Here is a 22,397-nt window from a genome sequence, read left to right on the forward strand (position 1 = left end):
GATACCTATAGGGATATACAGATACCCCTGTAGACAAAGCATTAAGGTAAATGTAAGCTCTAAATGCTACAGGGACATTATTTATTACATATCTGAGCCTTAGAACAAAGTATAGAAGTTGATTCTGGAAATAGCTTTTACCTAAGGTTCCAGGGTCAAAGAAACAATAATGATGTGGCTAAAAGGCAATACTTCCGTGCCCAAGGCAGCTTCTAACACAAAACCAGTAATATTTTGGACTCAGTGAGGAGAAGATACTCCCTGAAAAGTTCTCTAGAGACTGAACTTGTTGAGCTTATCTTTACTCTGAACTTACTTTCACCCGTGGTCTTTGCTCATGTTCCTGCTGTGTACCCAAAACCTCTTTAGAACAAATGGCACCACAGACCCTCAGGCCAGATGTCCCAACTCATGAGCTCTTCAGTAGCTGCTTAGATTCCTCACCTTTTCCAGGTCTGCACAGCTTCCAAAGTCTTGCTCAGACAGGTAGCTGATGAGGGACTGTCCTTCCGATGGTCTTCGGAACATGCCCTCCCCTGAGCACAGGTACTGACCACCCTCTATGGGAAAACAGAATGTGGATGTGAAAAGCTCTGACTTGGAAAGGAAATCTGTAACAGACAATCTTCTTGAGAAGTCTGATGATTTTACCACTAGAGACACTCCCAAGTTCTCCCAGGTAACAGGTTGGAAAGAAGATGTCTACCTTCTAAAGGAATTTCTCTGAATCTCAGAATCCCTGAGTACTAAGCCTCTTGGTTAAAGAACAGGATAAATGAAGAGAGCCCAGAGACAATCCTTTCACCATCAAAATTTAAAGATGACATACTTGCCCTCCTACCCTACAAAAAAGGAAACAAAAAACCTGTGCTGAGAATCAGACAAGGGAACAAATAGCTTCCTCCTGTGGATGATTTCCATGTGTAGCTTATCTTCTGGTAATTCAGCCTCGACACTCAAAGCTTCTTTTCAAGGTCCCTCTCACCCACTCAGAGAGCCATTCCATCTGGAGCAACAGACAGTCATGGTGATAACACCCACAGTGTAAGAGAGGGTGGCACCCCTAAGTCAGAAAGGAGCAAAAGAAATGGCGGGACTGTGTGATTTCTAGCATGGGGGCTGTAAATGATGAAAGGAAGGGTGAGACTGTACGGTGTGTACCCTCCACGGAGCCGACGTGAGCCAGACAGCTCAGAGCTTAGCAGGCACAAGGGGAGAGCAGAGGAAGGACACAGCTGCAGCCCTGGCCTTCCTAGTACTCACCATACTCCATGTACAGAGAGCTGGGTGTGCTGACTTCACTGCTTGGGCCAGAGTAGGGCAAGGGGCCTCTCAACTTCGACTTATCATTGCAGGATTCTAGTGTCAGTGACCACCAGGGAGTAAAAACACACATACGAGATGAGCAACACATACATTCCCAACTTTGGAGTTTCCACATTTAACTGCTCCCATTCCCAATGCCCTCCCAAGCAGGAGAGAGGTGGCACACCAACAGGGAACAGTCCAAGAATGCAGGAACACATGGAGGAAAGGAGATGGGGAGTCGGTATAGTCTGAGAGGAAAAGAGAAAACATGACCCAGAATGCAGCAACACAAAGGTGAAAAAGAATCAAATCAAAATGGGCTCATGAATTTAGTTCTTTTTTCTTCCATCTTCTTACCAAATGTTCTAAGAATATTGGCCAATTTCCATCCTCTTGACAAGAACCAATGTAGAAAACAGTCCTCACATGGTAAAACAAAGATAGGCACACTGAAACTTTTCTGATACCATGACACTGGGCTTTTAAACAATCTCAGAATGGTTACACTGAACCTGAAATGAACCTGAAATGTGTCATACCTACATATTTAACCTGCTTCTGAGTTAGGTGAAAAACAAAATAAAATCCAGCAATTTCCTTAAAAGAAGCATCAAGACAATGCTCGAGAAGCCAAGGACGATGGCCCTATATCCAAAGGGCTCGGCCACAGGGCTCACACCCAGCCTTCCTGGAGATGGAAGGGAGAGGTTTCAAGAGAAGCCTGGCAAAGTAGGAAGTGGCTGGATAGAAGTTTTCAAGGAACAGTGAGAGTTAGGAGTAGAGAAACAGCAGCAGGCAGGGCTCGCAGGAAATGAGAAACTGATATTTTCCAAAGGAAAACACAAAATTCCCAGTGCTACCGAAGGAAGAGCAGGCAGAAAAGCAGGCGAGTGCCTGGGAAATGAGCAGGATGCTCGAGTGGATGACTGAGCGGCATCCAACCCATATCCCCCACACATGGTGCCAGCTTGTCAGCCGCTCCTCTCATTAAAAAAAATGCTACTATGTGGTAAGAGATAACTTTGTGTTTTCCTTGGGTCTCCAAGATTTCTGCTGGTCCTGGCAGTGGGCTCTCCTCCTCACTACCGAACGACAGACAAACCAGCAGTCACCACGATGCCTTGGTAAGAAACTATGACTTGGAAGGGATCTTTGAGGTCCCCAGTCAAATTTAGTGCACAACACAAACTCCAACACCAGCACCCTCTTCCTTAACAACACGTAAAGGCCATCCACCCAGGTTTTGCTTCCTGAGCTAACTACCTCCTGACGCTGCCCATTCAAATGAACAGCTCTACTGCTTAGATTTCCTCACACTCACTTGAGTCTTCTTACAATTTCTCATCTCCTGAAGAATAACAATGCTCTTCCAAACAGTGGTCCTGTCAACTTCCTCCTCTTTAACCTTCCCTTTTCCAAGCTAACATACTCAGTGGCTTGCCCAGGAGGCCACAGCATTCAGTCCTCCCTCCCCAGTCAGTCGTGCAGACACACTCTACTACTAATACTGCCATGAACCCAGAACTGAACACAACATTTCATTTGAACACCACCATGAAAACCAAAGAAACAGACTTAAGTCACTAGAAAAAGGCTGTGAATGACTGGAATGGGGGTGGGATGGGACTTATAGAGGAAGGAAGTTAGGTGAAAGAAAAAGGAAACGGGACTCTGGGAGAGGCAGAAAACATGCATTCACATCCGAGACCACAGAAAGGGGAAAAAAATACATTCTGGTGTTAATTCAAGGAAAATAAAGTAATCCATAGTAAGTACTCAGTTATAAAAAAAAAAAAATTCTGCCCCTGATTCATCATGATGCCTTAGACAAATAGTGGGCTTCGGTTTCACCTTTGGCCAAAACAGGATTGATAAATCTTGACTCTGCCTCCCAGAAGCTGTTGGGAGACTAAATGAGGCATCTGGAAGTCATGGGCAGAAAACACAGGATGCAAAATACCGGTGCCATTTTAGAGACAGGTCTAAGAATCGCAGCAGGATTAGCCAGCTTAGCCAGACTTGATTTGACACCAGAATGGAAAAGGAGGTTCTGAACTAAGCAAGATGGTCACAGAGAAGGAGGAGGCGGCAGACAGAAAGGACTGGCTCCCAAACCTGCAATGGGATCTTCAACTATAATGGTGATATTCCTGGGGCCTCCTGTACGTAGACAGACAGGTGCAGAGGAGAGTCCAAACAGAGGAAATGAGAATAGAGTGAGAAAAAGAGTGTCCTTTCATCTAGCAGCGGTGGGGACTTAACTCCCAGGAGGGAACCCCAGTGCTGAAGTACTCAGCTACTAAACTGAGGTAGCTGACTCATACGAGAAGCTACACACGACCCCCTCTCCCTCAGACCCTTTTGCTTAGGTTTTCTCTGGCTCCCCTTTCCAACGCAGGTTACCGTGGTTTCTGGAATCCATGTGGATTCGAGAATGGGGGCAGGGAAGTTTTCCATGCTCAAAGACCAGTGGCCTGGACTACAGCAGACAGCAGGTCTGCAGCAGATGTGAAGTGAGGAGCTAACCCATGTACTCTTCACATCTAAGAAAGCTTGTGGGAAGACAGGCTTTGATTTGGAGATTTTTTTTTTTCCTAGAGAGTTCCAATCAGGCAAACCACATCTTGAGTAGAAAACAGAAAAAAGTTTGTCACTCAGAAGTTTCAGATGAGGGCCTCAGCTCTCACCTTTCTAGAAATTACAATGAGAAATCAATGGCAGCTCCAGTTGCTAAAGGAAATCACCTTCTTTTCTTTTTTTTTTTTTAATGTTTTATATTTTATTTCTGGGGCTTTCCTACCCAGAACTGGCTTTGAGTGCAGAGATCCATGTTATACTTGCTGTTATGGAGGTTCTCCTACAAACGAAACCCAACCAAAGCCTGCCAGACACTAACAACCCATGACAGAAGATGGCAGGGAGATGGCAAAAGCAATGAGCCCCACCTCTCCCATGCCGAGGGTGCCCTCTACTAGCAGCTGGGGTTTGTGTGAGGAAGGGCTCAGTGGCCAGGGCCTCCTTACCGGGCTGCCTGGCAACCTGAAGTAGTGATGCAGCAGTCAGTCCCCCCTACTGGTTTCCTAGGTCACATCATCCCACACTCATATATCCTAGTTTTAATGAGGAAACCCCAATATCACTTTGCCTCTCTCATACTGGTATTACACCTGACCACACTTGTCAGGAATCACAGAAAGGGGAGGAATTCAATGGGGTTATTTTCAAAGCTCATGAGTATTTCCCCTCTGTCTGAGAGAAACATTAAAAACTCAAACTGTGACTAGTCACACTATCCTCTGATGATAAGGAACTGCTGAAAGAATCCAAGAAAACATTTACTATTTGGCAATGTATAAAGGAACAAACATAAATACTCTCAGAGAGATTTCCTGGGTATTCATATTACACTGTAAGCTTCCCTCTTTCTTCATAAGCAGGATACCCCGCCAGGTCATCAGAAAAGTAACTTGCTAAGCTGGGGCTGGTGACTGTCATTACCTGGGGCTCCTCTGGAGGCAATGTTGGTATCCGAATGGGAGCGAGTATGGCTCTTCTTTGTTCCACCGGTGGCAGTGAGGGTCTGCCCCTCCGAGAAGCTGGACCTGCGAAGGCCGCTGGACAGCTGGCCCTGCCCGCCTCCGTCCTGCTCGCCTCGGGGAGAAGCGGCAGAAGCCGGCTTCTGCGAGCCGCTGGAGGAGAACGAGTTGGAGGTGCTGCTCTCAGCTCTGCTGCCGTGGCTCTGACAGCTGGCGGGCCGGCCTTGGGGGTCCCGGCTGCCGATGGCCAAGTACTCGGGCCCCTCGCTGGCATCACTGGGGGAGTCATTCTGGCTGCTGACCCAGGATGCTTCTAGCGGGCTGGTCAGGGTGCTAGAGCTCATCTCATCTGGGGCTGAGGGGGGATCCCTGGCTAATGCCGAGACTGGAAGCAGGGGGGCTTGGAAGGCTTGATCCTGTGCTGGTGAGACGTGCTCTCTGCTCTCTTGGGGTTTTCGGGGAGGGCCAGAGAGTGAAAAGGAAGTAGATCTTCTTTCTAGGGTATAAAAAGAGGAGAAAAAGGTGAGCTGGAAATCTTTGGTACCTATGAAGGGCTTCTCTACAACTAACGACCAAACTCCCTATCATTACTGGGTGCCCGGGACACATGGTATCACCTCAGAAAAGGTACGCCATGTGAAGTAAGCAAAAATTGCTTAGAAGCAGGTAAGCCGGGTAAGGTAAGGTAAGAGCGTGGGCTCTTGACACAGTGGCTTCATCACTTACTAGTATACATTTCTCATCTGTAAAATGAGCAATAATAACAACACCTACTGCATAGGACTGTTCTGAGGATCAAATGAATACGTATAAATTGATTATAACAGAGCCTGGCACATGGCAGGCCCTCAGTAAGTGTTAACTATTATTATTCAAATGTCTTCTTGGCAATATGGATTAGGAATCCAGGCCAATCTAAAAACATCTCTCTCTCCTCTCTTACTTCCATGATTCTGCTGAATTATCTTAGGCTAGTTACTAGACAATTTTTTAAGATGTCCATTATTAAGACATAAAATTTGACAAACTGCACCAACCCATGGCTCTATCTATACCCTCCCGTGTGCACCCACAAAGTCCCCTACTTTCCAGGGCTGGGCATACATGTCATGACTACCCCCTTCCTGTCCCCATACCTGAGCCGTGGTTAGGGACGGACTGGTGGAGGCTAGAGAAGGACCCGAAGTAGGAATGTTGAGCATAGCTGGTTGAAGGGGTGTATGTGGATCCAGGCAGAGCTGTCAGGCTCTGGCTCTTGGTTACCAGCAGCGGGCTCTCATGCTTTCTGGCAAACTACAAAACAAACGTGTCAGAGCTGAGGACAGAGGACCTCGGAGGAGGAACATTCAGCACTACAGAAATGCTAGGAGAAGAGGACCTTTGGCAGCAGTTTTGGAACCGCAGCCAGGACCCGTAGATACGGCATACAGCTCTACTGCTCTATTAGAGCATACAATTTTGAAACCTTGAAGTCCTGCCATACACCACAGCTTCTGAAACTGGAATCCTAGGTGGGACACCAGGAGCGCTTTATCATAGAGGTAGTACAACAACGTTCTTAAGACTGTGCACCTAGTCAGAAATCAGATAGATCAGTATTCATATTCGGACCCTACCACTTACAAACTTGGAGCAAGTGACTTAGCTACTCTGTCCCTCAGCTGGCTTCCTTTATAAAACAAGACTGATGTCTACCTTACAGAGCTGTGAGAATTAAATGAGATGAGGCAGGTATTGTGCCTAGCACCAAGTCTGGCACATAGAAAGTATTTAATAGGTGGTAACTAAGAATCAAAATTTAAAAACCAAGAGAGATAGGGGATCTCTCCCGAAAAGGAGTAGGGACTGTGATTCCATTCTAGCTGAGGAACTGATATTAGTTAAGAGGTTGAATGAATTGGAGGGTTAACAATAAGCAATATCAAGCAACTAAATTTTCTTTATACTTCAAGGACGAAATGATCCTGTGTCACACTAGGTCATACTAGGTATGGCACTGTAAATCTTACTCCTGATTCAAAATCATCCTCTTCCCCCCAGCTTGTCAAGCCTACCCTTAAGGAAGAGCTTACTCAGACTATGGATTTTAAAAAGGGATTTTAAAAAACAGACACCTCCCAGGGTACCTGGGTGCTCAGTCTTTAAGCATCTGCCTTCGGCTCAGGTCATGATCCCAGGTCCTGGGATCGAGCCCAGCATCTGGCTCCCTGCTCAGCGGGAAGCCTGCTTCTCCCTGTCCCACTCCCTCTGCTTGTGTTCCCTCTCTCGCTGTGTCTCTCTCTGTCAAATAAATAAAATCTTTAAAAAAAAAAAAAATAGACACCTCCCTCCTTAAATAGACCTTAAGCTTAGACTTTTTCCTTCAATAGGTACTTAATGGTACCTCCCCTTCTTCTCCAAGTATTTTTTCTTTTTTAATGAAAGCCTTTCAGTTCACAACTGCCTAAACAAAGAAACAGTGAGCTACCGAGGGTTATATCATGGTGAGGTCCGGGGGCCCAGCACAGACACAGATCATTCCTTGCCCCCTTACCATAGACGCATCGATCTGAGCCAGGAGGCGGGGGTTGTTCTGTTCCACCGCTTCCAGGCACTGGAGCATGGCCGTGACGTGGGCGTTGCTTAGCAGGAAAGCAGTATCTGGGGAGAGAAATGCTACAGCTGCGATGGAGCCCAACAGGGGGATCTTTGGCTTCCCTACACAGCCTGGGAGAGGCTCAGGGAAGGAAAGAGACAAAAAGTGAAAATGACGTGAGGAGAATCACGCCACTGCAGAGAGAAGAGGAAGGAGGGACATGTAAGTATAGGAGAGGCTAGGTAATGCGCAGTATAAAAGAGAGGCCGTGACAAGAGGCTTCAAAGTCACAAAGTCCCAGATTTGAATCCTGGCTGGAGGTGACTTGGCCTCCTTGGGCTCTGCTTCCCCGAATGGAAAACAGGGGTATTAATACCCGGCTCTCAGGGCTGTTGGGAAGGGTATATGTGTAAACAGCACATAACAGTGACTGGCACATAAGAAACTCTTAGTAAACAGTGGTTATTCTTATCGGTTTGTACCCATGGGAGTAGGGGAAGACCTGAGCATCAAGTTGGACCGTGTTTTACTCATAAAGGAGAAGACTGGACGCATGCTTCGGATTAGAATCTCTATGGCACCGAGTGGAAGTCTGGAGCCCTGGGGTGAGAGTCTATAAAGGGAGAGTAAAGTGGAAGAGACGAAGAATTACATGCAACAATCCTGGCTAAGTGACCTCCACGTACCTGTGTAGAACTTTCTGATATACTGCCTGTCCCCGAGCAGGGGCCGGAGCTGGGCGGAGAGACAGTGGCACTGCAAGCTGTGCTGCAGCCACAACCCGGCAACGGCAGGCTCGCTCACGCCGTCGGCGCGGCTCTCGCCATTCTCGTGCAGGCTGATGAACTGCGAGGCAAGGAGGCATGGGTCAAAACACGCATCCTGGTAAAGACCGCAAGACTGGTGCCTAAGGACCCAAGAACTATATGGAGACAGGAAGAGGAGGCGATCAGAGGGGTTTTTTCCTCCAGGTGGCATCTAGAGGTTACTGAGGAAGGAGAGGGGAAGGGGGTTTAGGGGCCCCGCTGCTGGCCTAGACCACTGGAGAAGAACGACGCAGCTAAGACCTGATACGCAGCTCTAGGAGAGGACAACACTGACACCTTGGTCTCTTTATGTGCTGGCTCCAAAGAGACATCTAGCCTGCGGTACCGAGAGGAAGGATAAACTTGACCTCTTGGCTTCTCTCACAGAGTCCTCCATTTCGGTTGGTCTCCAGAAAACAATGCAACAAAAACCTGGGGGAAAGGATCTGGGAAGATGCCACCAAAGATTCTCCACCAAAGAGAAGCCATCTGAGCATCTCATTTTGGCTCTAGTCATAGCATTCTCTATTTGGAAGCTCCTTCTACTTGGCTGTTTCTAAAAGCAAGGTCTCATAGGCAGCTTCTAAGAAGAAACAACTACAGCAATATAGTTTAGAAAAGGAAGTTAGTTGGAGGTGAAGGGGAGTGGTGGTAAGAAAAATTATGAGAGAAGGACAAAGAGAGTCTATGTAAGAAAACCACTGGGCTCTGGATTTTTCTCACAAAAAAGGCCAGCCTGACACCTTATGATTTGGTTTCCTGATCATTTAAAAACAAATTACTTTTCCTGACATCATCTCAGCAATGAACCTGGCAGTGGGTGGGATATACATGAAACAAAACTAGCTAGATATTGACAAGTATTGAAGACAGGTGACAGATATTTCAGGGTTCATTACACTATTCTCTTTAATTTTGTATATATTTGAAATCTTCCATAATGAAGAGTTAAATAAATAGATACATACATTTGGCAGTGACTGATCTGGAACTAGCTGTGTAACTTTGGCCAAGTCACTAACCTCCATGAGCTGTTTCCCTGACTGGAAATCAGAGGTACTATATTGAACTAATAAGCATTCAGTCCTACTTCTCCAACCACTTCAGGGAACCTCTTGACATTTTCCCAGGATTTTGAACAGCTTCATTCTGGTCCTAACATGCAGATCTTTTGAAAATAACAAAACTTTTTCACCCCTTCCCCAGAAGACAGAAAGTAGCCTGGAGCAATGGGTTTAACACGGTTTATTTTTAAAAGCAAATAATCCTCCCCTCCAAATTAGTCCTACAGGAATAATTTCCTCAGTTAATAGGAAACTTGACACACACCATCCTTCTAGCCTAGGAGACTCTTCAGACAGAACATCAAACAACAAAGCCTTGTGGTTCCTTTTCCCTTCTTACCTTCTCCACATGAAGGGCTGAGTGGGGACTGAGCCAGCGGATGTCCTTCACAAACTGCCAGTAATCAGTCTGGCGGTAACACACCTGCTGTGGGAACACATAAGGTGAAGAAATCACTACCACTTTAGACCAAATCTAGTTCTGGTGTTGACATTCAAAGAGAGGAGGAAAAAAAGCCTAACCTTCCCTACCTCGACAAAGGTTCTCAGCAGCAATCAAAAGGACATATACACATGTTCACCCTTTTTAAGGATAATTGTTAAAAAATGGTTTCAGTTGTTCTTTTGAGCAGGTAATGCATGCATATGACATAGAAGGTTACACAATGAAAATAATCTGATTTCTCCCTCATCTCTCCACCATTCAGCCCCAAAAGGTAAATCTTAAAACTGGTGAAGAGTTTAAGTTATTTGTTAAAAATCAGAGATGTATGTCTTCAGTTCTTACTGCAAAATCAAGTAAGGAAAGACCTGCTTTTCCCCGTGCTACCCAGGTCAAGAAAGGGCTGTATTTAGAGTCAAAGAAATGATCAGTTCTAGATAAAATAGTCTCACACTGGAAAAGGCCTGAACTGGAGAAGGCAAATGTTTATACTAGGAAAATCTAATTCTTATTTTTTGAGAATCCTTTCTGAGATTACTGGGCACGGGTTAAAACTGAAATCTAAATAATTTAGAAGTACAGACGTAGCACAAGCATTAAGAGACAGACTAACCAACAGAACAAAATAAACAGCCTAGAAGGAGTCCTTAAATTGGAACTTAATATATGGCCCAAAAAGCATCTCAAATGTCAATGGGTTTCTCACCTAGACTGGTAAGGTAGAAGTGAGAATTAGAAGTGTCAGCTGTACAGGCTTTTTTGCCAACTGGAGTCATGAAGACCTTTAAGATCTTGGCAGCAGTGTGGCAGTGTTTCTGATCTCTGTTCTGTGGCTTAGTAGACACTGAGTGGCCAGGGATGGGCAGCAGTGGAATATCAACTCCAACATGTCTCCTGGTTAGTTACATCTATGTGAATAGGATCCAAACTTGGTTTCCTTTCTTTAGGCAAAATTCTAGGCTAACTCAGACATCAAATTAGGGACATCACTACAGATATCACGGACATTACAGAGGAATACTATAAACAACTCTATGCTCACTAGTGTGACAACCTAGGTGAAATAGACCGATTCCTTGAAAGATACGATCTGCCAAATAGTACCAGGAAGAAATAGATAATCTGAGTAGGCCTATACCTCCTAAGAAAAATGGAATCAACAATTAATAACTTTCCAAAACCAAAAGCACCAGGCCTAGATGGGTTCACTGGTGAATTCTACTAAACATTTATTTATACCAATTCCCTATAATGCCTTTAAGAAAACAGAAGCAGAGGAAAATACTTCCCCAAATCATTCTATGAGGCCAGCATTATCCTAACACCAAGACCAGAAAAAAACATCACAAGAAAACTATGGACCAATATCTCTCATGAACATAGATGCAAAAATCCTCAACAAAATATTAGCAAATCAAATCCAGCATTGTATAGAAATAATTGTACACCATAACCAAGCAGGATTTACACCAAGTATACAAGGCTGGTTCAACATTCCAAAATCAACACATCAAATCACATCAATGGAATGTGATGGAATTCATCACATCAACAGCCAAATAAGAAAAAAAAAATCACATGATCATATCAATAGATGCAGAAAAAGCATCTGACAAAACTCAACACCCATTCATAATAAAAACTCTCAGTAAACTAGGAATAGAGGGGAACTTCTTCAAATTGATAAAGAACATCTACAAAAACCTACAGCTATCATCATACTTAATGGTAAGAAGCTCAAAGCTTTCCCACTAAGATCGGGAACAAAGCAAAGATGTCTCCTCTTCCCACAACTTTTTAACATCTTACTGGAAGCCCTAGCTAATGCAATAAGGAGAAAAAAAAAAAAGAGAAAAGAAAAGGCATACAGATTGGGAAGGAAGAAATAAAACCGCTTTTGTTCACAGAGGACATACTCATCTAAGTAGAAAATTCTTAAAAATCAACAAAAAAGTTCCTGGAACTAGTAAGTGATTATAGCAACGTCATAGGATTCAAGGTTAATTTGAAAAACGAACCACTTTCCTATATATCAGCAATGAGCAAGTGGAATTTGAAAATAAAAACTCCCAAAAATGAAATACTTAGATATAAACCTAACACAAATATGTACAAGATCTACATGAGGAAAACTATAAAACACTGATGAAAGATAGCAAAGAACCAAATAAATACAGAGATAATCCATATTCATGGGTAGGAAGACTCAATATTGTCAAATGTCAGTTCTTCCCAACTTGATCTATAGATTCAATACAATCCAATCAAAATCCTAGCAAGTTATTTTTTGGATATCAATAAACTCATTGTTAGGTTTATATGGAGAAGCAAAAGACCCAGAATAGCTAAAACAATATTGAAAGACAAGAGCAAAGTTTCTCTTCAAAAACGACTGACACTATCTGGCTTGAAGACTTACTATAAAGGCACAGTAATCAAGGCAATGTAGTATTGGGGAATAAATAGACATAGAGAGCAGTGAAACAGAATAGAGAGCTCAGAAACAGACACACATAAATAAAATCAACTAACCTTTGACAAGGGAGCAAAGGCAACACAATGGAGCAATTACAGTCTTTTCAACATGGTGCTGAAACACTGGACATCCACATGCAAAAAAAATGAATCTAGACACAGACCTTACACCTGTCACAAAAATTAAGTCAAAATGAGTCATAGACGTAAATGTAAAATGCAAAACTATAAATCTTCTAGAAGATAACATAGGAAGAAACCTAGATGACCTTGGGTATGGTGATGACTTTTCTGATACAAGACCAAAAGCATGATCCATGAAACAAAGAACTTGTAAGCTAGACTTCACTAAAATTAAACACTTCTGCTCTGTGACCAACAATGTCAAGAGAAAGAAAAGACAAACCACAAACTGGGAGAAAATATTTGCACAAGCCACATATGATAAAGGAATGTTATCCAAAATATATGAAGATGCAAATTAAAACAACACAGTACCACTATATACTTACATTAGAACGGCCAAAATACAAAACAATACCAACATTAAATGCCGATGAGGATGTGGAGCAAAAGGAACTCTCATTCATTGCTCGTGACAACGCAAAATGGTATAGCTACTTTGGAAGACAGTTCGGCAGTTTCTTACAAAACTAAATATACTCTTACCATAGGATCCAGCAATTACATTCCTTGGTATTTAACCAAAGGAGCTGAAAATTTACGCCCACACAGAAACTTCTATAAAAACTTGATGTCAAACTATGTAGAGGCAAGACAACTTTCAAAGTTAGAAGGAAAAAAAAACCTAAAAATGTAGGTTTTATACTAATATTACTGGATCTTTAACCTGCTAGTCCAGTATAAGGAAATTAAAACTGGAAGTCCTGTATCATGTATTATGGGTGCAATTTATTCAAGAAAGATGCTATGAAACTCCATCAGTGGATCCATACTCCCAGAAAAGGTTTTGGCCCTATATCCAAAAACTGTTGAATAAATGTAATTTTAGATGTTTTAAAATAAAATGTTTGAATGACTCCTTAGTTGCTCTCATTTGATCAGAAAATGATTCAGATCACGTTGTATAAGAAGGTTTTCCTGTCCTTATCCAAAAAATGATGAAGCAGTTAAGGACTAAATAAAATGACAAATGTTTGAATGTTAGGGGAAAAAAATCAACAACAAAAGATGCATACAGGGTGCCTGGGTGGCTCAGTCGTTAAGTGTCTGCCTTCGGCTCAGGTCATGATCCCAGGGTCCTGGGATCAAGTCCCACGTCGGGCTCCCTCCTCGGGGGGAAGCCTGCTTCTCCCTCTCCCACTCCCGCTGCTTGTGTTCCTGCTCTTGCTATCTCTGTCTCTGTCAAATAAATAAATAAAATCTTAAAAAAAAAAAAAAGATGCTGTACAAGTGAGGGGCTATTTCTACCATAATGAAAAGCTACAATAATTAAAACTGAGCAGAGATGACACAAAATAGACAACAACAGACCACAATAAAAAACCAGAAATAGATCTGTGTGCCAAGGGAATTAAGTAACTTCAAAATAAATTACAGATGAAATGGTTTAAGTGTAAAAAATAAAGCCATTAATAGAAGAAACCAGGGAGAAACATTTGTAATAACCATACAGTGGGGAAGCCCTTTCAGACCATCATACAGAGCCCAGAAGCCCTGAAAGAAACAATCAGTTTGACTTACTAAAAATCAGAGGGGCGCCCGGGTGGCTCAGTCGGTTAAGCGCCCAACTCTTGATTACGGCTCAGGTCATGATCTCAGGATTGTGAGATCAATCCCCATGTGGGTATGCTCAGTAGGGAGTCGGCTTGAGATTCTCTCTCTCCCTCTGCACTCTGCACCTCCCCACCACAAGTGTATGTGTGTGCTCTCTCTCAAAATAAATAAAAGGTTCTCTCTCCCTCTCCCTTTGCCCCCCCATCAGATATTTCTACATATAAAAGCCACCATATGAAATGGCAAAAGACAAACCAGGAGAAAATATTTGCAATTCACATTACAGACAAAGGATTAATTCCATTAATAAAAAACTCTTACAAATCCATAGGAAAAGACTAACAATCCAATGGGGGAAAATAGGAAAAAGTTCATAGAAAATAAGGCTCTCATAAACATCTTTCATAATAAGAGAAATGTAAATTTTTACCTATCATATTGGTGATAGTTACAGTTTAGTAACACCCCATACTGGCATGGGTTTGGAGAAGCAAATACTCTTATACATTGTTGGTGAGGATGTAAACAGACATAACATCCTGGAGGGCAATTTAGCAGTACCTATCCAAATTGAAATGCACATACCCTTTAGCCTACAAATTCTACTTCTAGGAATATCCTATGGTAAAGGGCAAAATGACACAAGGCTTATTCACCTTAGTACTGTTGCTAACTGTAAACGACTGGAAGTAATCTAAAAGTCCATTACCAGGGGACTGGTTACATAAATTATGGTACATACAATGGAATATTATAAAATGACAGCTGTAAAAAAGAAAAGCACTTTATGTAATGATTTGGAATGAATCACAAGACATACCAAGTGAAAAAACCAAGGTGCAGAGTAGTAATTATAGCATGCTTTTATTTGTATGAAAAATCAAGAAGTATAGCAAAGAAAAGTATTCATAAAATCTTTTATAAACATAAAAATTCTTTGGAAAGAAACTGGTAAACAGCAGTTACCTACAGGACTGGAAGGAAACAAGATATTTCACTGAATATAGTTATATGCTTTTTTTAACCATATAAATGTATTGTTTATTTAAAAAACTAAATATATAAAATGTATTATTTTAAAAAATTAAATATTTTAAAGCAAGTTACACAATGATATATACAGTACAATCTTAATATTTTAAAAAGCACATAAATGCAGAGAAAAAAAGTAAGATCTACCCAAATGTTAAAGAGTAATAATACGTGGTGTTGACTTGAGGGTGATATTTACTTTCTTCAAATTCTTTTTCAGTATTTTCCAAATTTTCAACAAATAAAAATATATAACATATATTCAGAAAAAAAAATACACAGAGGTCTTTTGTGTTGTTATTGTTATTTTTTAAATCGGGCCACCTATATTGCCAAGAAGAAGTTTCTTCTTGGTGGTGGAAAAGAGGAGAATCTTTTTATTTCTCCTATTCAGCTGAGGAATCTTAGGGACTGAGTGTCTCCACATTTCTAAGCAGTAGAAAAGAAAAGATCAAATATGCCTTGCCTTATGGGAAAACTAAAAGGTAGCCCCGATGCAGGCTGTCAGGGAAAATGAGATCTCTCTAAAAATATGGTCATGATGTTATAGCTTTCATAAGGCCCTGAGTGCTTTAAAAAAATAAAGTTCACATTCCATAACACATCCTCACGAAAGCACAGAATAGATACGACCAGCGTGAATCACTGTATCCCTTCCCCCTCTCCAAGGGCACAACACCCAGAATAGCTTCCTGATGACGCAGCAGCCAGAAGCCTTTGAAAGCCTTAATCTTTAGGGAGGAAATGAAAGGGAAAAATAAGTCCTTAACACAGACATTAATTGTTAGATCTTCACAAGGCAGAACAGAGCAGCAGTGAAACTGGTATGGATCTTCTGGTTATGATTCTTTCCATTATAGCCTGTAGTTGAAAAGTGTGTGTATGACAGATTTGCCTGGTTTACTCTGTTTTCACTTATGAACACTACCACTATTTTGCAGATGACCATATACTTTAATATTTTTCATTCTGATAACGACATGCTTTCACAGATACCATTCATTAATAATTCTAACGAGATACATTAATATTGTTTTGCATTTACCAAACAACCTTCATTTGGAATCCCACTGACTTTACTATTTCATTATGACATTTTCTCTTTCTGGCACAGATGGGAAAACTGCCTTGTAATATGGTGAAGTGATTACTCTAGATGACAATGTAAAATTAGTAACAGAGCCAAGAAAAGAACCTTTTTGGTATCAAGATGCAAGTGCTTAACCACTAAAATGGTAGTGACACTAATCTAGTAGTTATTTTGGTCATCAGCCTGGGAAACTTGTATTGAGTTTTTGTACAACATGTGGCATGATTCCCAAGTTTCTGGCTTGGGAGACTGAGTGGCTGGCAATGCCACAAATTAGTGTTAAAAATAGGAGGAAGGGCAATCTCATGAGGAAAATAAGTTTGTTTTGGGTCATTTTGTGCTTGGCCTGTACGACAGACAGCTATATGATAATGTATAGCAGACAGCTAGTCTTATGGATCTGGAGTTCAGCAGAGGTGTCTGAACTGGGGGTCTTCAGTACATGGGTGATAGTTAAAACAATGCGAGTAGGTGAGGCTGTTTCAGGAAAATGTACAAAGTAAGAAGAGATAAGGACATAGGACAGAATCCCACTAAATGCTAAAATCCAAAAAGAAGAGATTCCAGGGAAAGAAACTAAGAAGGAATGGTCACAAAGGGAGGAGAACTCTATGACATTAGAAGGTAATAATGCCGGGGCGCCTGGGTGGCTCAGTCGTTAAGCGTCTGCCTTCGGCTCAGGTCATGATCCCAGGGTCCTGGGATCGAGCCCCGCATCGGGCTCCCTGCTCAGCGGGAAGCCTGCTTCTCCCTCTCCTACTCCCCCTGTTTGTGTTCCCTCTCTCGCTCTCTCTGTCAAATAAATAAATAAAATCTTTAAAAAAAAAAAAAAAAAGGAAGATAATAACACCATACATGTAAGTCAAGGTGTGATGATGGTCAACAGTGAAGAACATATGACAGCGTTCAAAGAAGAAGAAATGTTCATGGATCTGGTAACATGGACATGATTTTACTTAAATTTCAGTAGCAAGATCACCAGTGGTATGGGCAAAAACCAGATTGCAGTGGGTTGACTTATTTGTTCTATAAATTCCAGTCTTCGTAACTATTTTTTTTCCATAGGACTACATGTAACTTGAAACTTTAAAAAATGAAAGAAACAATTATTATTTCCTATGTGCCACCAACTGCATAGGCAAATTTGTGTGCTATTTCATTTCATCTTTCCATCAAACATTACGATATAAATAACATTATCTTCATTTGTATAGATGAGAAAAACAAGCCTCAAAAAAATTAATATTGCCTAATAGTTAAGATCAACTGTCAACTTATGTTTTTTAAAGCTTTTCATGTATATCATCTCATTTAATTCTCACAATAATCCTATGAGGTAGGTACCAGGGTTATCTCATTTTACAAATGAGTAAACAGAGGCATAAAGCGGTAACTTACCCAATACTACCCAGTGCTGAAGCTGGGATTAAAATATGAACAGTTCAACTCAGATGTCTATAACGGTAACTAGTACTCCATTTTTTTTTTTTTCCCCAAGCACCTGAGCAGTGAGTCTAGATTTCAATCTAGGTTCTATCTGGTTCCAAAGACTTTTATCAGTGTACCACACAATGCTGCCTCCAAATTCCCAGAATGGTGTTTGAATAACAATAACCATTAAGAAACTCTTCGAGAGAGCCTCAATTTCAGAACTTATTCTGAATAAAGAAAATCTAACCTAAGCCAACTTCTCCATTGAATTCTGAAAATATCTAACAGGAACATTGGTTTGAAGATACTGTTCAGGAGTAATATACACATATTTTTAGAAGGGAGGGTAGCATATTAAATCCTATCAACTGTGAATACCTTAATGCCAATTATTTGATTAGCTCTTTTTCAATGTGACTGCTAGTCTAGTTGAGAATAAGTTCTGATTAAAAAATTCTAGACAAGCTTGGCTCAAGAGAGAGAGTTCCAAGGAAGAATACTAGACCCTGACATGGGATGAGCATGAGTGTTTGGGAACACATGATTATGCACATATTTGTGAGGTCTGATTTTTTAAAGTAGGAGGACACCAGAGCCAATGACTCACTTGACAATTTTATCCAGATCTGAACCTTATTTAAAACACTGCAAATGGAGTAATTGCCAAAGATGAAGCAAAAACCATTAAGTATTATTACATTTCACTCCTTATCAATACTCAAAGTTTATTAGAGTGTTTGAGGATATTACAGAAAAGAAACTCAGTATTAATAAAGTTTATATTTTAAAAAATTAAGCTGGGGCGCCTGGGTGACTCAGTTGGTTAAGCGACTGCCTTCGGCTCAGGTCATGATCCTGGAGTCCCTGGATCGAGTCCCGCATCGGGCTCCCTGCTCGGCAGGGAGCCTGCTTCTGCCTCTGACCCTCCCCCCTCTCATGTGCTCTCTCTCTCATTCTCTCTGTCTCAAATAAATAAATAAAATCTTTAAAAAAAAAAAAATTAAGCTGTAACTAAAACTATCATTCCCAAGAATCAACCAGTTATCTACAAAATGATGCTGAGGATATTCTAAAAATGACAATATTCTGTGAATACTTCTCAGATGTGCCCTAAGGTGCTCCTAAGAGAAAAATCCTAGTGATTCATCATCATTATCCTTATTGTCCTCCTCCTCCTCATATTACAGTTCTACCCTCAAGGGCTCACAAACTAGTGGCCTTCATCTTCTCCCTGCCAACAACTTAATGCAACTGTTTCTTTCCAACAAGTGGTACAGTTAATCTGGCAAAAAAGAAGAGGTTTACATACCTGGTCATGGATGAGCCCATGATAGAGGATGCTCTGCATGTCCCTGCAAAGCCGTTCCAAGCCACCATACTTGGACCAGACGTTGGGACTGTTGGCTGACACCAGACCCTCCACGGTAGTCTTCAAATTACCCAGCAGCTGCCAGTGCTCCCTCCTGCAAGGGCATCAATTATACCAATGGTTAGTTAACTTTGTTGTACCTGATCCTAATCATGTCAAAGAAAGTCTAAGCCAAGAAGCCTCCTGCCCTACATCTTAACATTTTCTCCCCTATTAATTTTTTACTTGGGCATAAAACCCAATTCTGAGAGAATTTAAGTTGTAAAGAACACTAAGATTTAAAAACAAAAACAAAAAAAAATGAAAACCCTCACTCTTAATGTGGCATATTATGCATTGTAAGGTGATCTTCATCTATTATCTCATTTAATTCTCACCTAAGTAACCTATAACCCTGTGTTTCTAGGAGTGTGACCCATCAAGATCCATTTCTGGAAATGATAGTACATGAGCAACATATAAAGAGATGAGGGCATTTACCCAAAACCAGAAATCTTTTTCCAAACGAAAAAGCCAAAAATGAATTTTCACTATATTTCCACGCACTGAGTACCCATACCTACATGCAAATATTATGGTTAAGAATACAAATTACCCATGACTTCCCCCCATAGTTTTTTAAGCTAAAATTAAGACAAAAATGCTCTGTTTGCACTGAGCCACCTTGGGACATGCCCCCCAAAATCAATCAACTTTTGGCTTATTCTTCTGAACCATGTGAAGTACTGAGAGGAAAAGTCTGAAAATTGTTATACTGCACACTTTAACTTGCCCTTCCATTTCTTATTACAATACTACTCTTTATACTTTTCAAGGACAGTCATGGGACTAATTTTTTTCAGGGAAATTTCACCATACTATTTTATATCATTTAAATACCTATAGGGGTAGTGCACTGAATTGGAATCCTTTCTATTAGTATTCAAAACTAACTTACTTGTACATTTTTTGAGTCATTTTTAAAAGTGGATGAGTAAAGACAAATAAAATAAAATGAATGAAGCTAGGTCCAGTATAGGAGTGTCATCTAAAAAGAGAAAGCCAGATGAATCTCAATCTGGTCTTCTGCTTTCAAGACCTTGAGACCAAGAATTTATTCAAACTGGGAGACAACAGGCTTTCTTAACCTTACACCGTTCAACATTCAAGTCACCAAACTCACTTGTTCCATTTCTTTCTTCCCAAATTTATTGAGATATAATTAATATATTATATTACTTTAAGGTATATAACACAATGATTTGATATACATATATATTGTAAAATGATTACCACAATAAAATTAGTTAGCATTTATCACCTAGCATAGTTAACAAATTTTTTTCTTGTGATGAGAACATTTAGATCTACTCTCTTAGCAACTTTCAAATATACAATACAGGAGAGGGAGGAGAAAGACGGCAGAGGAGTAGGAGACCTAAATTTCATCTGGTCCCAGGAATTCAGCTAGTTATCAAACCATTCTGAATACCTACAAACTCAACAGGAGATCAAAGAAAAGATTAGCAGCAATTCTATGAATAGAAAAGCGACCACTTTCTGGAAGGTAGGACATGTGGAGAAGTGAATCCAAGGCGATATTCGGGAAGATAGATGGTCAGGGGGAGGAAGCCTCCATCAGCCGATACCGGCAAGCGATAGAGCCACGGAGCACAAAATTGGAACCTCTAGAAGTCAGCTCCGCTGAGGGACGCCGCTCCAGTGGCTAAGCAGGGGGTGGAATCCTCACTGGGAAAGTGTGGTCTCAGGACCCTCCGGGTCACAGAAAAACCGGGGGTGCCTGAGTGCGGCAGAGCTCCCAGGTATCAGAGTGGGGAAGCCGGCTGCAGAGACAGAGCCGAGGAGTGGGCTCTCAGCTCGGGGCTGCCATAAACCGTGATCTGTGGCACAGTCGGGCCACTGCTCTTCCAGCAGGGACCCAAAAAGCAGAAGATCCGGGTAGACTCCCCCTCCTCCCCTGGGAGGAGCAGCGCGGGAGCGCACCGCAGGGATCTGCTGGGTTTGGAGACTCCACACAGGGTCATGTGCCAGAGATAAAAATGCTTGGTCACAGGCTGGGTGAGCACAGAGTGTGGCCGGGACAGGGAGACAGGAGAGATTGACTGCTTTTCTCTGGGGGCTCACTGAGGAGTGGGGCCCCGAGTTCTCCGCTTGGGAGTTCTCAGCTTGGGAGTTCGCCATATTCACTCTTGTCCTCCAAAGCTCTACGGAAAGTTTGCAGGGAACAAAAGATACCCAAGAGCAAACCCAAGCAGATTACTTAGCCCCACTCCAGCAAGGGCGGGGCAATTCCGCCACCGGCAGACATTTGCAAACCCCTGCAACAGGCCCCTCCCCCAGAAGATCAGCAAGAAGAGCCAGCCAAGACCAAGTTTACCGATCAATGAGAATGGCAGAACTCTAGCACTACAGGAATACAGCTCACAGAATTCATGGTTTTTTTCCCATGATTCTTTAGTTTTTCAAAGTTAATTTTTTAAATTTTCTTTTTTTTCTTTTTCTATTTTTTTTTTGAATTTTTCTTTTTCCCTTTCTCAACATCTTATCAATCCCTTTTTTAAAAATCTTTTTTATTTTTCATTTTTAGAGTCATATTCTATCCCTTCATTGTAGTTAACCTTACTTTTGTATATATATAAGTTGTTCTCTCTTTAAAATTTTGGGATACAGTTTCTTCTAACAGACCAAAATATACCCTAAATCTCTAGTGTATGGCTTTGTTATAGTCTCCTGCCTGATCACATTCTCTCCTCCCCTTTTTTTTTTCAAATTTCTTTCTTTTTTCAGCCAACTTCTTATCAATTTCTTTTATAAAATCTTTTATAATTTTCATCTTTACAGTCATATTCCTTCCCTTCATATTTACCCTTATTGTTATACATATATAAGTTTTTCTTTCATTAAAATTTTGGGAGGCAGTTTCTTATAACAGACCAAAATATGCCCAAAATCTAGTATGTGGCACTGATCTATTCACCATCCTGATCATATTTGATCATATCCTTTTTTTCTTTTTCTTTTCTTTTTTCTTTCTTTCCCTTTCTTTCCCCCGGTTTCGGGTCTCTTCTGATTTGTTTAGTGTATATTTTTCTGGGGTCACTGTTACCCTGTTAGCATTTGTTCTCTCATTCATCTTTTCTCCTCTGGACAAAATGACAAGACGGAAAAACTCACCTCAAAAAAAAGAACAAGAGGCAGTACCAACTGCCAGGGACCTAATCAATATGGACATTCGTAAGATGTCAGAACTAGAGTTCAGAATGACGATTATAAAGATACTACCTGGGCTTGAAAAAAGCATGGAAGATACTTGAGAAACCCTTTCTGGAGAAATAAAAGAACTAAAATCTAACCACGTCTAAATCAAAAAGGCTATTAATGAAGTGCAATAAAAAATGGAGGCTCTAACTGCTAGGATAAATGAGGCAGAAGAGAGAACTAGTGATATAGAAGACCAAATGATGGAGAATAAAGAAGCTGAGAAAAAGAGAGATAAACAACTACTGGGTCACGAGGACAGAATTTAAGAGAT

At 41.4% G+C, this 22,397-nt stretch overlaps 1 protein-coding gene across 10 annotated transcripts in view; it reads right to left on the reverse strand.

The window, feature by feature from the left end:
* The window catches only part of RUBCN (rubicon autophagy regulator), a 63,780-nt gene that overhangs the window by 24,513 nt on the left and 16,870 nt on the right, over positions 1–22,397 (reverse strand). For 4 of the 10 annotated variants that reach the window (XM_081832279.1, XM_081832248.1, XM_081832274.1 and 1 more), the window contains exons 2-10: positions 18,806–18,959; positions 9,630–9,716; positions 8,106–8,265; positions 7,378–7,484; positions 5,981–6,137; positions 4,807–5,340; positions 3,424–3,468; positions 1,264–1,359; positions 445–560 (exon numbers count right to left, since the gene is read on the reverse strand). In XM_081832279.1, the coding sequence (XP_081688405.1) occupies positions 445–560; positions 1,264–1,359; positions 3,424–3,468; positions 4,807–5,340; positions 5,981–6,137; positions 7,378–7,484; positions 8,106–8,265; positions 9,630–9,716; positions 18,806–18,959 (1,456 nt within the window). The remainder of the gene's footprint in view (positions 1–444; positions 561–1,263; positions 1,360–3,423; positions 3,469–4,806; positions 5,341–5,980; positions 6,138–7,377; positions 7,485–8,105; positions 8,266–9,629; positions 9,717–18,805; positions 18,960–22,397) is intronic. The other 6 variants (XM_081832286.1, XM_081832259.1, XM_081832255.1 and 3 more) reach the window with 4 other exon arrangements.

This window comes from Leptonychotes weddellii, chromosome 1 (genome assembly GCF_054177405.1).
Source record: "Leptonychotes weddellii isolate Sample4059 chromosome 1, ASM5417740v2, whole genome shotgun sequence".
In the NCBI taxonomy this organism is placed as follows: domain Eukaryota; kingdom Metazoa; phylum Chordata; class Mammalia; order Carnivora; family Phocidae; genus Leptonychotes; species Leptonychotes weddellii.